At 42.2% G+C, this 16,485-nt stretch overlaps 1 protein-coding gene across 1 annotated transcript in view; it reads right to left on the bottom strand.

Annotated features, from left to right (window-relative positions):
• ppip5k2 (diphosphoinositol pentakisphosphate kinase 2) overlaps nt 1-16,485 on the bottom strand; it is a 78,723-nt gene that overhangs the window by 57,854 nt on the left and 4,384 nt on the right. Inside the window, 4 exon segments of the mRNA XM_046290585.1 lie at nt 2,359-2,444; nt 9,514-9,604; nt 12,151-12,346; nt 13,485-14,096. Coding sequence (XP_046146541.1) covers nt 2,359-2,444; nt 9,514-9,604; nt 12,151-12,346; nt 13,485-13,658 — 547 coding nt within the window. The 5' untranslated portion in view covers nt 13,659-14,096.

Raw genomic sequence — 16,485 nt, 5'->3', positions numbered from 1 at the left:
ATATGTTAAGAGACGCGATTAGGTCTCTTTGCCAAAAGATAAAGCTCTACCATCAAGGGAATGAGCCAAATTTAAGCCGTAGCTGAATGGCCTTTATTTGCCAACAGCAACAGATGTGGTGTGAACAGGTCTATCCAGCCGTAGCTCATATTCCTATTGGATTTTAACATGATGGCGGGGGTTCATTTCAGGTGCCAAATGGCTGCATTGTCCTTTTTGACAGGATTGTTTCCACTAAAACAGTATTGTTTCCCCATCTGTTTCACAGTCATGGCTAGTTGCCATTTTAAAACTGAAATGTAAAACAGTTTAATCCCTGTAGCCTTTCTACATGCCAGTAATCTTCTGTTTGCAGCGATCTAAAGGACGAGAGAGGAATTTAAAGCAGTCCTGATTGATTCCATTCCAGATACGACAGATTTGAAAATGTTACAAATTTGTTTGTATATTGAGCTGACAGACTAGACAATTAACATCACTGGCTAGGTTTTCATGCAAATATTCACAATTCTGCATAAAGACAATATGCACATTTCCCCACCAGCAGTGTTTTTACCAAACGGACTCGTTGAGGATAGAAATTAGTGCGTGATGAAAGTAGTGCACAGAAAATGTACCTTTTCGCTAAATTGTCACGTCCCGAATAAAAATCTAAAGTTCAATATGTTTTCATCACATTTTCAACTCTACTGATAGTTTTGTCACAAAAAAACGTGCGTTGAATAGCAAAGGTGCCTCCTCTGGTCTTGGCACTCTAGCCAACAGCTTGCCAATATAGTGCGGTAGGATGTGTGGGTAGGCTCGTCTACATGATGAGATTATTATGGATAAGTGGTTATTTTATCAATATTTGCGCATAAAGGCATTTCCGCCACCATTTCTCACATAATTCAATTTACAGACACAAAAAGATCCAACCATGCTGAACATGGTTAGATCTATCACAGCTGTCATAATATCATTTCCACATGGTTGAACTTTACTTGCATAACAACTGTGGATGGAAATGTGGTTTCGTGAGTAAATCTTTGGACACAATTTCTGTTTGGATTATCATAAGAATAAACTACAACAACAAAAAACTAATGGCACAGACCAAGCAGTGGAACAGGATGTTTACAGTCTAACGTGAGGTTCTGGGCAGAAATCTAAATGGAGAATAACACAATGGTCTAAACACTGATCTGACAGTGATTCATAATGCTATTTTCCTATATTGAAACACTTTTTTTTGTCACCATCATTAAGGTATACAGAGGCGCATTTGAGAACGTGCCCCAATATTCTACGAGTAAACCTAAAGGGACATTACACCTCAAAGCTTGTCTGATGTTTGCAAACCTCAAACCTGTTCTTCTGTTGAGTTAAGTCCACATCCCAGGCCATCCCTTTTGTAGGTCCAGCTACACGTCACAATACACAATACCGATGAATGGAAAAGAGAAGCAGGATCTGATTTAAAGATTGGCTGTGCTCATCTTTTCCATTCATCTTGGAGTTTGAGGCATCGCTGGATCGATATACATGATAAGGACTCATCTTGACATTAGATTACTTTTGAAGTCTGAAAGCACATTGTAGATTTTTCCCTAACTCATCATCAAGCCTCTGATTATTGGAATCCGGTGTGTTCGTGCTAGGGGAAAAACTAAGAAAAATGTGCACAACTTTGGGTTGCCTGGACCAGGATTGAGAAACATTGCTTTTTTTCAATGACTGCCTAGGAACAGCAGGTTAACTGCCTGTTCAGGGGCAGAACGACAGATTTGTAAATCAAATCCAATTTTATTTGTCACATACACATGGTTAGCAGATGTTAATGCGAGTGTAGCGAAATGCTTGTGCTTCTAGTTCCGACAATGCAGTAATAACCAACAAGTAACTAATCTAACTAACAATTCCAAAACTACTGTCTTATACACAGTGTAAGGGGATAAAGAATATGTACATAAGGATACATGAATGAGTGATGGTACAGAGCAGCATAGGCAAGATACAGTAGATGGTATCGAGTACAGTATATACATATGAGATGAGTATGTAAACAAAGTGGCATAGTTAAAGTGGCTAGTGATACATGTATTACATAAGGATGCAGTCGATGATAGAGTACAGTATATACGTATGCATATGAGATGAATAATGTAGGGTAAGTAACATTATATAAGGTAGCATTGTTTAAAGTGGCTAGTGATATACATCATTTCCCATCAATTCCCATGATTAAAGTGGCTGGAGTTGAGTCAGTGTCAGTGTGTTACCTTGTCAGCTCAAGGATTTGAACCTGCAACCTTTACTAGTCCAACGCTCTAACCACTAGGCTACCCTACTTTGACCTTTAAGGTACTGGGTACTAACCCTCTGGTCTCGCAGGGTCTCTGTTGAGAACGGCGTAACGTGGGAGCAGGATGCCCTGGTTCTTCAGGATCCGGTACACCTCCCTCCTGGAGGAAGAGAAATGCTAGATCAGTTGACTGAGCATCAACACAGGGATCAAACCACTTTTCATTAGCTGTGTGGAGTCAATTAGCCTGCAGCAAGGCTTCACTTAAACAGCTGTGTGCTGTTTCAAGTCTTTCTGAATGTGACCACTTTTTTAAAGGGATACTTCAGGATTTTAGCCCTTTATCCACTTCCCCGGAGTTACATTAACTCATGGATTCCAATATTCTGTCTCTGCACGTGGTTTTATGGAAGTTGCTAACTAGTGCCAGAGCAATTGCTAGCTAGCGTTAGCGCAATGACAAAGTCTATGGATATCTGACTCCCAGTTATTGTGCTAACGCTCGTTACCACTGGCTCGCAAAACTTATTTCATACTGGACACAGACATAAAAATAGTATCCACAAGTTCATTTACTTTTTGGAAGTAGATTGACAAAATCCCGAAGTATCCATTTTCACCCTGCTTCTTGATTGAACTGGCCTTTCATTAGCCTGTACAATGGCATCTATTGACTTTTAACACTATCAAGTGGTGGGTGTCAAGTTTTGTTTCATCATATCGTAAATATAGGATAGGCCCAATGTACAGCAAATTAGCACAGTATCACCAATATAGTGCACTACTTTTTACCATCGACACTCAGAAATGGGAGTCAACATCGGGAGTTGACGTGCAAGAAGTCGAGGAATCAATTAATTTGGAGTCGATTCAACCACAACGCCATCGTCGTTAAGAGTTGGATCAATCAGCGAAAGGCAAGGGACCGAAGTAAATTCCTGTATGGCAATATTTTGGGAAGTTAAATGAGAAAATGCTAACTTTGGCAGGTGAAATTGAGGCTCAGTAATGCTAGTACAGGTCATGCAGCTGCACTGCGGCCAGCAACAGATGGTTTCAGAACGTTAAGCATTGCACCTATACTAGCATTACTGTGACATTAACTGTTGCTGGCAGCCGTGCAGCTGCATTGTGAGCTAGAATTGTAGAATTGTAGAATTTTTGTTGTATCGTTTTAACGGAAAAGTGATAAATTGCTGTTTTAAAACATTAAGAAAATGTTTCCATTTAACACATCCCTAGTGCATAGTAGCCTTCAAACAATAGCCTAAATTGACACCTTGCGCATGCTTTTGTAAAAACAAATAAAAAATTTAAAAAATCACAGCTTTTAGCTGGGTATGCACTAATATGCATCTACTGGTATAGTGTGTCCGTCTTTGAATGCCTCAATGTTTTTTTATTTATTATTATTTTAAGCATTTTAGACAAAAAAGTTAATTGTTAATAATTTCCTGAGTTTTTACAATATCAATGGCAGACTTAATATGGTTCATCATGTTAATGTCTTTTATGACTCTACTAGGGCTGCGGTGGTCATTGAACTTTGTCAGCCGGTTATTGCCATGCAGAAGACTGCCGGTCTCATGCTAATTGACCGTTAATTAACATTAACACTTATAAGTCCCATGCCCTTATTTTATATTAGGAATAATATTATTAAACTTACTTGAATAAAATGGAAAGGATATTTTTCCCATTCCAGAGCAAGTGCGCAACCATATGAAGTGTTGATGTTGAGTGTAAAAGTGATCATTTGAAACAGGTCCTATATGCTAGATTTAGATTCTGGGATTCTCTGCCTCTAACCCTATTACAGGGTCTGAGTCACTGGCTTACTGGTGCTCTTCCATGCCTTCCCTAGGAGGGGTGCGTCACTTGAGTGGGTTGAGTCACTGACGTGGTCTTCCTGTCTGGGTTGGCCCCCCCCCCCCTCTTGGGTTGTGCCGTGGCGGAGATCTTTGTGGGCTATACTCGGCCTCGTCTCAGGATGGTAAGTTGGTAGTTGAAGATATCCCTCTAGTGGTGTGGGGGCTGTGCTTTGGCAAAGTGGGTGGGGTTATATCCTGCAAGTTTGGCCCGGTCCGGGGGTATCATCGGATGGGACCACAGTGTCTCCTGACCCCTCCTGTCTCAGCCTCCAGTATTTATGCTGCAGTAGTTTGTCGGGGGGCTAGTGTCAGTTTGTTATATCTGGAGTATTTCTCCCCTCTCATCCTGTGTCCTGTGTGAATTTAAGTATGCTCTCTCTAATTCTCTCTTTCTCTCTCTGAGGACCTGAGCCCTAGGACCATGCCTCAGGACTACCTGGCATGATGATTCCTTGTTGTCCCCAGTCCACCTGGCCTTGCTGCTGCTCCAGTTTCAACTGTTCTGCCTGCGGCTATGGAACCCTGACCTGTTCACCGTGATTACTATTATTTGGCCATGCTGAACATTTGAACATCTTGGCCATGTTCTGTTATAATCTCCACCCGGCACAGCCAGAAGAGGACTGGCCACCCCTCATAGCCTGGTTCCTCTCTAGGTTTCTTCCTAGGTTCTGGCCATTCTAGGGAGTTTTTCCTAGCCACCGTGCTTCTACACCTGCATTGCTTGCTGTTTGGGGTTTTAGGCTGGGTTTCTGTACAGCACTTTGATATATGAGCTGATGTACGAAGGGCTTTATAAATACATTTGATTTGGAGTTATTTGGTGACTTTAGTTGTGAATGATACAAACCTTAAAATGTCTTACAAATAAAAATATATATGGTCTGTATGATGCGACTATTTGCTACTGATGATTTGAGAAAAATAATGGGGGAAAAAGCTTGAGTTCTATTCCTTGCCTCAGGCTGTACAAACTGTTCTCTCATCAAGTGATCATATTTTCACCCATCAGACTATTCTCAATTGAATCTCGTCTTTAATAATATGTCAAATGAGTTTTGACTTAGAGTGGACCATTAGCAAATGGGCAGGAACAGGGGCAGGGGATAAAGAAACGTCATCACACTCACTACAATAGCAGATGGAGGCTACTTTCCAGCAGGTTCTTTTTTCTCACTCATGCCAGTAGGGTCACCACATACAAAAACATACAAATACGGGACAACAGGATGGTTTTGTGGGCCAGCGTAGCCTACATACATGCATGCATTTAGACCGGAATATGCATGTAGATCCTCTTGCAACTATTTTGTAAGAAAATTAGAGCAGATGTGTTTACTATATAAATCAAATCAAATTTTCAAATTAAAATGTATTTGTCACATGCGCCAAATACAACAGGTGTACAACAGGCCTTACAGTGAAATACTTACATATAACCTTCCTGTATTTTGTTTCAATCAAAGCCCATTCTACCTAGTAAGCTGCATTCACACGTTGTTTCAATCAAAGCCCATTCTACCTAGTAACCTGCATTCACACGTTGTTTCAATCAAAAGCTCATTCTGTCTAGTAACTGACATTCGTGTGCGGAAATGAGGTGGTGTGTTTGGTGTATCAGCAACAATAAGGCTCAAGGAGATGTGGTATATGGCCAATATACCATGGCTAAGGGCAGTTCTTATGTAAGACGCAACGCGTAGTCAAATATACCACGGCTTTAGGCCAATCAGCATTCAGGGCTCGAACCACCCAGTTTATAATACGCTATTATATATACACGTTTCTGTTATGAATCATTATCTTCCAAGACATTCATTCAATATCTCAAACAGTCTGGGACAGTTATGGGATGCAATAGATCCCAAATTAATACAACCAAAAAACATTTTTTATGCAATGTGGCAGACGCAATAGATCAGAACATTTAGCTTAAAATGTTAGAAACTATTAGGCTATTTCTTCACATTATAAGCACAGCAATGAGCACATGGTAGTAGGCTATAAGTGCTAATGTTCCATTAGCAGAAAACATTATGAAAAGTGACTGCAAATGCAATTATGCGTGTAATGCTTTTATTATAAAAAGGTGCATTTTTATGGTGAAAATTGTCTTTCCCGAACTTGAAACTCACGCACTGCTTATATATGCCAGTTAGGCTCTACACGCCATGTAAAGCGGATTAATGTGCTTAATTATTTTGGGCCACTTCAGTTGTGATACAAACCTTATTAAAACATATAGGCCTATGGGCTAGGCTACATGAGTTGTGCAACTATGACTCAAACAAGTCGTAAAAAAGGTATTGTTTCTTATGTTGGGCATCATTCACAAGTGATAATATACAATTCACATGTGATAGGCTAATATTGTTACCCATCAGACTTTTCTTGATTTTAACATGTATTTACATACACTAAACAATATATGTGTGACATTTGTTTAGATTTAGAATGGACAATTATCATGCACCTGTTTTGAAACAGGGGCAGCAGGAAAAAAATATGTTGTCTATGCATAAGACACTGCATCCCAGTGCAAGAGACGTCACTGCAGTACCTGGTTCGAATCCAGGCCGTGATTGGGAGTCCCATAGGGCGGCGCACAATTGGCCCAGCATTGTCCGGGTTTGGCTGGGGTAGGCCGTCATTGTAAATACCAATTTGTTCTTAACTGCCGTGCCGAGTTAAATAAAGGTGAAATTAAAATAGCGAACAGAGGACACTTTTCCCTGTGGTTTATTTTCATGCCAGCCAGGTAGGCTATACTCATGTTGTAAATATAAGCAATGTGCTTAACATTAGGATAGTTGAGAAATAAATATAGTAGACCTAGCCTATAGAGAGCTGATGGGATCCTCTTTATTAGCAGCCATCACTCTTTTCTCGTGCAATTACATAGCCTATAGAAATGTTGCGCAACATGAGCTCTCATGAAGTGTCTTATTTGATTTTCGATTACATTTGCATTGATGTCGGAGTGATTAGAGGGACAAGAGAGTGCTTGAGTACCAGGCAGTTTGCAAGTTTGGTAGGCTACTAATGACCAGCATCAGAGCTTGGAGAATCCTAATTACCGTGACTAAACGGTCATGTGGAATTTCACTGCCTCCAATGACCCGTGACCGTCAGTGTGGAGGCAATAGTAATCTTGGGCTCCCGAGTGGCGCAGCGGTGTAAGGCACTGCATCGCAGAATATAGCCTGTTGATATGAATTAAACAATCTAGCCTATAAATATGATATACATTTATAGATTTTTATTTTAATGCATTGTTTAATCTTTATTCAACCTGCCTGCCTGCCACCTACCCATCGTTCACCCACACAAAATGTCATGAGCCTAAACCCGCCCACCCCACGGATATAACCGCGGGTTCTGAGTCAACCCGCGCATCACTAGTGTATGTATGCATCCCAAATGGCACCCTATTCCCTTAATAATAAACTACTTTTGACCAGAGCCCTATAGTAGTGCACTATATAGGGAATAGGGTGCCATTTGGGACAAAATCCATGTCTGTCTGGGTGAAATGCTTTCGTGGCGCCAAACGTTATACTTATTCTAAATTATTGTAGATGTCAAATAGCGAATGATAAAACTGTTCCCATCCACAGAGACATTATGAATACCACTGTTTCACAACTCTTATCAGAGGGCAGCAGTGTATTCCAGTTTGTATGCTTCCTCAAATTAAACTTGGGTTGGGTGATTGATCAATCATGAGAAAACAAAAACACTGAAAATACTCACTATAGACCATTCCTTAAAAAAGGGATTCATGTCCTTCACTCGTTTAGCAATACCAGTGATTTTTATTAGCAACCATAATGTGAAGAATGAAAGCAACCTCCAATGTTTCCATTGCTGCAGTGAAAACACAGGCAGCAGCATGTGGGGAGATATTGTCGGACACATGGCTTTTAACCAGAGTCCATAAAGGCTGATCAAAAGTAGTGCCTTGTTTAAAAATCCACCTGTGTTTTTATTAAATATTATTTTTGTATTTAACCTTTATTTAACTAGGCAAGTTAATTAAAGAACAAATTCTTATTTTACAATGACGGACTACCCCCGGGCCAAACCCTCCCCTAACCCGGACTACCCCGGGCCAAACGCTCCCCTACCCCGGGCCAAACCCTCTCCTAACCCTGACTACCCCGGGCCAAACCCTCCCCTAACCACCCCGGGCCAAACCCTCCCCTAAACCGGACCAAACCCGGGCCAAACCCTCCCCTAAACCGGACCAAACCCGGGCTAAACCCTCCCCTAACCCTGACTACCCCGGGCTAAACCCTCCCCTAACCCTGACTACCCCGGGCCAAACCCTCCCCTAACCCTGACTACCCCGGGCCAAACCCTCCCCTTACCCTGACTACCCCGGGCCAAACCCTCCCCCTACCCTGACTACCCCGGGCCAAACCCTCCCCCAACCCTGACTACCCCGGGCCAAACCCTCCCCCAACCCTGACTACCCCGGGCCAAACCCTCCCCCAACCCTGACTACCCCGGGCCAAACCCTCCCCCCCTGACTACCCGGAAACCCTCCCCCAACCCGGACTACCCCGGGCCAAACCCTCCCCCAACCCGGACTACCCCGGGCCAAACCCTCCCCCAACCCAGACTACCCCGGGCCAAACCCTCCCCCAACCCGGACTACCCCGGGCCAAACCCTCCCCCAACCCGGACTACCCCGGGCCAAACCCTCCCCCAACCCGGACTACCCCGGGCCAAACCTTCCCTAACCCGGACGACTGTGATACAGCCCGGGATCGAACCAGGATCTGTAGTGACACCTCCAGCACTGAGATGCAGTGCTTTAGACAGCTGCGCCACTCAGGAACCCTTTTATTAGCAACCATAATGTGAAGAATGGGCAACAGCATGTCAGGATCTATTGTCCAACACATGCCTTTTGACTAGTGGATTATTGAACAATGCAAAAGTTTAGAAAACGGTGAAGGACATTGTTGTGGATGGTCTATAGTGAGTATTTTCTAGTGTTTCATTCAACATGATTGATCAATTAATGATCAAACTTCCAACCCAAGATTCATTTGAGGAAGCATACACTGCTGCCCTCTGACAAGAGTTGTACACCTTTGCCTTTAGTGAAACAGTGGTATTTGTTTCATGAGAAATGAAAACACTAGATTCTCTGGATTGGGACATAGGCCAAGGCATCAAACATCGGCAGAGGGGAACATAATCATTCAGACTTTGATTATAAACTTCAGCATTGCTCAGTTATCCACCGATGACTATTAGCAACCATAACGTGAAGAATGGCCTATTGTCCAACACATGCCTTTGACCAGATATGGTCATGATTCCCATAGCAACTGTCAATCACCTTACCTGTCTTGAATGTAGTACTGGAGATCCAGATCATTGATGACAAACGGGTTTCTGAGTTTCTCATAGGCTACTGCTTTGTCCAATGGAAAACCTAAAAAAAAAAAAAAGACCAATAAAAACATGTGTTTGTAGGAGAACAGAGGTGAAGTCAAGCTCATTCAAAAGACCTCTGTGCCAGGAGGACGGAGGAAAATACATTTGCTAACGGCTAATTTCCTAAAATATTTGCAACTTTTTCACTTCATACGAAGGGATTTCCTTGTAAAGCCTGTGGTTTAAAGGCCTTACTAGCAGAGATTGTGTGAACTAAACGGGCATGTGTGTCTCTCTCTCCCTCTCTACACAATACATTGAGAGGTAACATGTTTGCTTTACTGTTTAGCTCATATGACAAAATGACTAATGACCGTCCAAATGGCATCATATTCCCTACACAGTACACAGGGCTCTGGTCTAAAGTAGTGCACTATGTAGGGAATCGGGTTCCATATAGCTCTGGTCTAAAGTTGTGAACTATGTAGGGAATAGGGTGTATTTTGGGACACATCCTAAACCTCTTAGGTTACCAGCTAGAGTTGAGGTCTAGAGGACAAGTCTAAACGACAAGCTGAAATAAACCACCAGCCGTAAACAAACTTAACTACAGGCCCGCTTGGCAGCTGACCAAATCACATCACAGCTTCTTGGGTGACATAGGTGTGGTGTGCCAGCCAGACGAGGACTACGTAGTAAATAAATCGCTGGTTGGAGAGGTCTGTTTACATATGGGCCCTGGTCCAAAGCATTGCAGGCAGGGAAAGGGGGGGGGTGGGGGGTTTAATTGGTATATAATCAGGATATTATTTTTGACAATATATTATATCGTTGACAATATTGCTATATAATTTTTGCGCTACTTTGCTATACCTGCACCAACATTTCTGTATTTTTTCTTCATATAGCTTGTTGTTCATCTTCTTTTAAATAGGGAGCCAATGTGTTTTCAGCACTTTTATTTCCAACATTGATTAAAAGTCGTTTTCTCATGGCACTCTTGTCCCCCGGACAAGGAATATGTTTGGAACATCAAATCTCAATAAAATAAAAACAATAAAATCATAGTACCGACTCGCAATACATAGAATCGTAATATATATTGTATCGCACCCAAGTATCGTGATAATATCGTATCATGAGGTCCCTGGCAATTCCCAGCCCTAATTTGGGATGAAGCAATGGTTTAAGAAAAGCAGGGTGACCCCCCACCCCCACTTAACTTTGGACGTACAGACACAGGAAGCAATGAAAACACATTACATGTCAATTACAACACAAAGTCAGAAGCACCAGTGCTGTGACTCCTTAAAAAGGGATAGTTTAGCCAAATCAAATAAAAATGTGTGTAGTTTCCCTTACCCTGTTGTCATACCTTGTAAGCTGTCTAGTCTTTTGTTGACCTGGCCACTGTTTCCAAATGCAAACTTTTTAGCATTTGTGGCACATATCCAATGCAAGTCAATGTTATCAATATTAGTATGTTGCACTGTCCAAATCATCTAGAAGTAACTTTGAGCTACATAATCAGTGTGAGATACTTTACCCAATTACATATTGTTTTCCTTAACCTTTTTCACACTTCATGTGCAAATCATCCTAATTTGGGAAAAGTATCCCATAAAGGAAATACTGTATGTGCTGAAGCACATGCCTCTTCTGTCTTTAGAAACACCCCCTTGCCTCCTTCCAGTAACGGTTACGCAATGTTGGACATTTCAAAACACTGAACCGTCTTGTGATGAATGAACAGCAGTGTCAACCTAAACCATGAGGACTGTATATGCGAGGGCGTGGGTAAGTAAGTATGTGTGTATATGAGTTTGTTTATGTGTGTGTGTGCGTGCGTGTGTGTGCGTGTGTTTAAATATGTGTTTACGTATGTGCATGTGTTCGGGGTGTGAACGTTTCAAAGTTGGGATCGATAATGTTTTTAAAAATCCCTGATAACTAGCCTTCCATCCATTAGCCTAGATATCTCCTGATAACTAGCCTTCCAATCGATTATCCTAGATATCTCCTGATAACTAGCCTTCCAATCCATTAGCCCAGATATCTCCTGATAACTAGCCTTCCAATCTATTAGCCTAGATATCTCCTGATAACTAGCCTTCCAATCCATTAGCCCAGATATCCCCTGATAACTAGCCTTCCAATCTATTAGCCTAGATATCTCCTGATAACTAGCCTTCCAATCTATTAGCCTAGATATCTCCTGATAACTAACCTTCCAATCCATTATCCTAGATATCTCCTGATAACTAGCCTTCCAATCTATTATCCTAGATATCTCCTGATATCTAACCGGTTTGATGCCTTGTGATTGGACGACAATAACCTACACACGGCACTCTCGTGAAAAGCAAGAGCAGCATAAATGATAAATTGTTCTCTCTCCACAGGCAGCACGATGTACAAAAATGGCCATTTAAACATTGTACATTTGTCTCATCCCGACTGTGTTTGTTTGTTTATAAATTGTGTTTGTGTGTCCGCACATGTCCATGGTGACCCAGGGTGTATGTGTGTGTTTATTCATGTGTATCTGTGTTTATGCGCTTGTGTGCTTGTTGGTACGCACATGCATGGTAACCCAGCGCTCACCTTTGGAGTGAAATGAGATGAGGCAGTCACAGAGTGGCCAGTTGTCCACAGGCTCGTTGAGGATGACCTCCTCCTCGATGGTCACCACCGTGATGTACTTGAACAGACAGAGGCGCTCCAGGATCTCCTTCATGGGCTTGGACTTGGACTTCTTGGACATGGCACAGATGCCCACCACGATCTGCCTCTCAGGAGGCTAGGGGAGAAGAGATGGAGGAATAGGGGTTAAGGAGATGAGGACAGGATACTATAGAGTATTGGAACACAGCCTATAACCTTGGTGCAATGCAATAGTCTCTCGTGTTCCTCCCTCGCTAGGGAGAGGAGATGGAGGAATAGGCACCAATGGGTGCATCTCAATAGTCTCAAGTGCTCTCCTTGTCTTATTTTAGTAATTTCCACTTGTGGGCAAGAACTGGACAGATGAAAGCCAACTCCCAGGAGACAACCATTTGGTTTGTATTGAGATCATTACAGATTATGGAGGGGAGAGGAACTTGAAGCTATGAGACTATCCCTAGACAGCTATCGGACTGTCTATTTTAGGTCAGTTGGTAGAATGCCTAATGAGCCTCTTTCTAGACAACTGACTGTCCACTCTGGGTCATTTTTAAAAAACTATGTCATCATACCAGTATTTTACAGTGCATGACAATTGCACAACACACTTGTTATGTAAACCAATCATTTTATTTAGGATTGTTCAAGGAACATTAAAGAAGGACATTTTGGGGGGAAATGTAAGCCGATCAATTCTTCATACAGAGGATAGAAACGGCATTGACAGTTATATAACAACTGACAATATTCAGCAAAGCTGATTCAAAATAGAATGTTCAACCATCACAAGCTTTAGAATGGAAGGCAATTCATTTGAGTGTTTGGAGTTACATACATATCATTTTTAATGAATTAAGTATGTTCACAAAGATGCCCAATGCAAATATATGAGATCAACTCCAAATTTCCACTGCAACATCTCAGCCAAATCCTGATCAAATCCTATAACATGTACTGTGACATAAATCTCTAATTTCCATGTTGCACTATTAGATGCTCCAAAAAAGACTATGAAACAGTCTGTGTGAAGATTTGAACAGACTGAGTATACACTTTGTTGTGTGTGAACCCTTTGCTCAATTCAGAACCTGGAAAGTTAGGTGTAATATGCTCACGTATAAACTAAAAATGGACTTCGATTAAAAGCCATAGATTTACATTTAGTGCAGAATCAAGTGCCTCCGCTGCAATCTCAATTGTGCCTATTTTGTTATGACTTGGATGATGTTCTTTATCTTCAGCCACTGACGATCTCTATGGGCAAATCAACTCACCGAATCATACATCTCATCGTCCTCATCCTCCTCCTCTTCTTCCACATTCTCGTAGAGGCAGTCGTAGCCCATGACCCGCCCGGGGTCCAGCAATTCCTCACCCTCGTTGTCGTCGCAGCCTACGAAGAAGCGAGGGTGTTCCCCGCCGTCTGGAGCCTCACCTCCTTTAGACATGGCTGGGCCGTCTTGCGGCTGGGGACCCTGGGAGTCCTGGGGCTGAGGCCTGTCCCTCTCTACCACAGAACTGTCTGTGGCTGGCCCTGTGCCTCCTGCTGCACTCCCTCCTCCAAATGCCACACCTCTTACTCACCTCACCTCCCAGCCCCCAAAGAACTAGGCTTTATCCCTCACCCTCTTTTCCCTACCCCAGGGCCTGCCTGTCTGGGACCCAAACTGGTCCACTAGACCCCCTGAGAAAGAAGTGGGGGGGGTAGTTTAAAGAACTTGATGGGGAAGGGAATGGGTTTATCCCTGGTGCATGTCTACTTGTTCAATCAGGGTGCTGGGTTACCGTACTCCGTTAGAGGATCACAGCCAGTGAGCTGGTGCTACACTCCCACCGTCCTGTTCCTTACAGCCCAGCATGTCCTTTTTGTCCTCTAAATATCTTGCCTGAAACACAAACATGTATGTGCTTTATTTGTCCACCACAAAATAAATTATCACAAATGCCCCAAATGTTTGGAGGCCAATAAGGATATTTGAACTTGTCCATCCTCCACATGGGTCATATTGTGAGCATAATACAGCACACACACACAGTGGAAGACGGCAATGAAACATGACGCACACGGCTGTCCTCCCTGTTCCCGCTGATTAAGAAGCAGAGCGGACTATCAAACGGGGTCACGTCATTGCAGAGACAGTGAACGTGGAACCCAGATTACAGGGAAGGTCAGACCGTTACATGTGCTGTCCTAACAACCTCCCTTTAACGGTGCAGGATGAGAGACACTTTGGAAGTTTTTCACTGGGTACTTAAAGGCTATAAACGGGTAATCCTCATGTCTGAGCGAACAGAGAGGAAGGCTAGGGAGGAATGCCACTGAAGTAAAAATAAAATGGAGGGCATTGTCTGACAGAATGGCACAAATGAATAGATCTAATTCAGTGAAGAGACATTGAGAGGGAGATGAGGAGGGCAAGGGAAAAGGAGCTCGAATTAAATGACACTAGAGCTAGATCTGTGTTAGCAGCAGAATTGTCTGTATAATACATTATCATCCTAACTATTCATGCCATAGGCCTTTTATTTATTTTTTATTCCTCATGAAAAAAAACTAATGGATTTTTGGAGTGAAATACACCTGGAGTCGTTGTAGCTCTACAAATGCCCACAAGAACTGAGCCAATTCAACCACCATAAATATTCCAGGCTGTTGACAGCTCTGGGAAAACTATGCCCTTTCAAGATCTGCTCTTTTGAAGAACTAAAAGGTAGCCAACTATGAACGGGTGCAACAGACACTGTGTGCGCGCTCATTTTACCCTGAATAATGTTTCCAATCGGTTTTACTCATTTCATATTTATACACTGTATTCTACTGTATTTTATTCAATGCCATTCAGACATTGCTCATCCTAATATTTAGATATTCCTTAATTCCATTTCTTTTTTATTTAGATGTGTGTATTGTTGTGAATTGTTAGATATTACTGCACTGTAGGAGCTAGCACCACAAGCATTTCGCAACAACCGCAATAACATCTGCTAAATATGTTAATGTGACCAATAACATTCGATTTTATTTGAATACAGCCAATAGCATAGAAAGACAACCTAGTGAATTGCATAGGCCTACAGCTGAACTGGGACACAAGTGAACCAGGATTAATGTGGAAGTGGCCACTCACCTGAAGTGAAAGGGTCCATGTAAGATTTATAACAGAAGAGTATGGACACACTTTCCAAAGGTTGAACACTAGCCAAAAATAGCCTTGTTCAATAACAGTAGTGTGTATTATGTTGTTCTAGCACCATCAACCAATTATATCTGTTTCTCTTCCGAATGTGTACACATGGATATTAGGCCTAGCTGATATCCTTTCACCTGACTAGGAAGAAGCCTACTCTGAGCTGTCATCTAGAAAGGACTTACATTTTATCAGTGACTTTCAACACAAATGAACACAGGCTAGAAAGCTCAAATATAGAGCATTTTGCTGAAAATATGCATTCAGCAGCATTCTCCCTCTTTTGCTTGACAGAGATAAGACCACACCGTTTCGCTGACATCAAATCAAATTGTATTTGTCACATGCGCGGAATACAACAGGTGTAGTAGACCTTACAGTGAAACGCTTACTTACAAGACCTTAACCAACAATGCAAGTAAAGGAAAAATAAGTGTTAATAAAGTGTTTAGTAAAAACAGAGTGGGGAAAAAAATATTTAAAAAGAGCAACAATAAAATAACAGTATCACACGCAAATGTCAGTGACTACTTCACCTCGTCGTCGGGCTTTGGTCAAAAGTAGTATATAGGGCTATTTGTGACACACTGTTTATCTGCCTGGGCACGCACACACACCACCATGCAACCTTCCATCACCCTCAGACTGGGCATCTGTCATGGGAACAAAATGTCAGTCACAACATGACCAGGATGCTTACAATCAGCCCAGGATAGTCAGATGATGCCCAATCCAAAACAAGTCCAACCTTGAAATGCAAGGGCAAGGTCTCCAGGTTGGATGGTAGCTACTGATTGATGTTTTTTTCCTTTCTGTGTGGACCACACACACACACACACACACACACACACACACATATACTAGGCTAGACTGCAATGGGGTTCAAGGAAGATGTATTGAATAGACTTCTGATGGTGAACCAGTTCTCTGACTGTGTCCTGGAAACATATTCTGATCAGGATTATTAGTATGTGAATAGAAAGAGTAACATTGGGTCTGATACTTGCCATTAGTAAACTATCTTCTACAACATGCAAATGATAACAAGCTGACACAGACAGTGAAATAATTATTAACGACGTTACAA

The sequence above is a fragment of the Oncorhynchus gorbuscha genome, linkage group LG11 (assembly GCF_021184085.1).
Source record: "Oncorhynchus gorbuscha isolate QuinsamMale2020 ecotype Even-year linkage group LG11, OgorEven_v1.0, whole genome shotgun sequence".
Classification (NCBI taxonomy): domain Eukaryota; kingdom Metazoa; phylum Chordata; class Actinopteri; order Salmoniformes; family Salmonidae; genus Oncorhynchus; species Oncorhynchus gorbuscha.
Note: the sequence above shows the minus strand (reverse complement) of the source record. Positions and strands in the feature narration are given on the sequence as shown.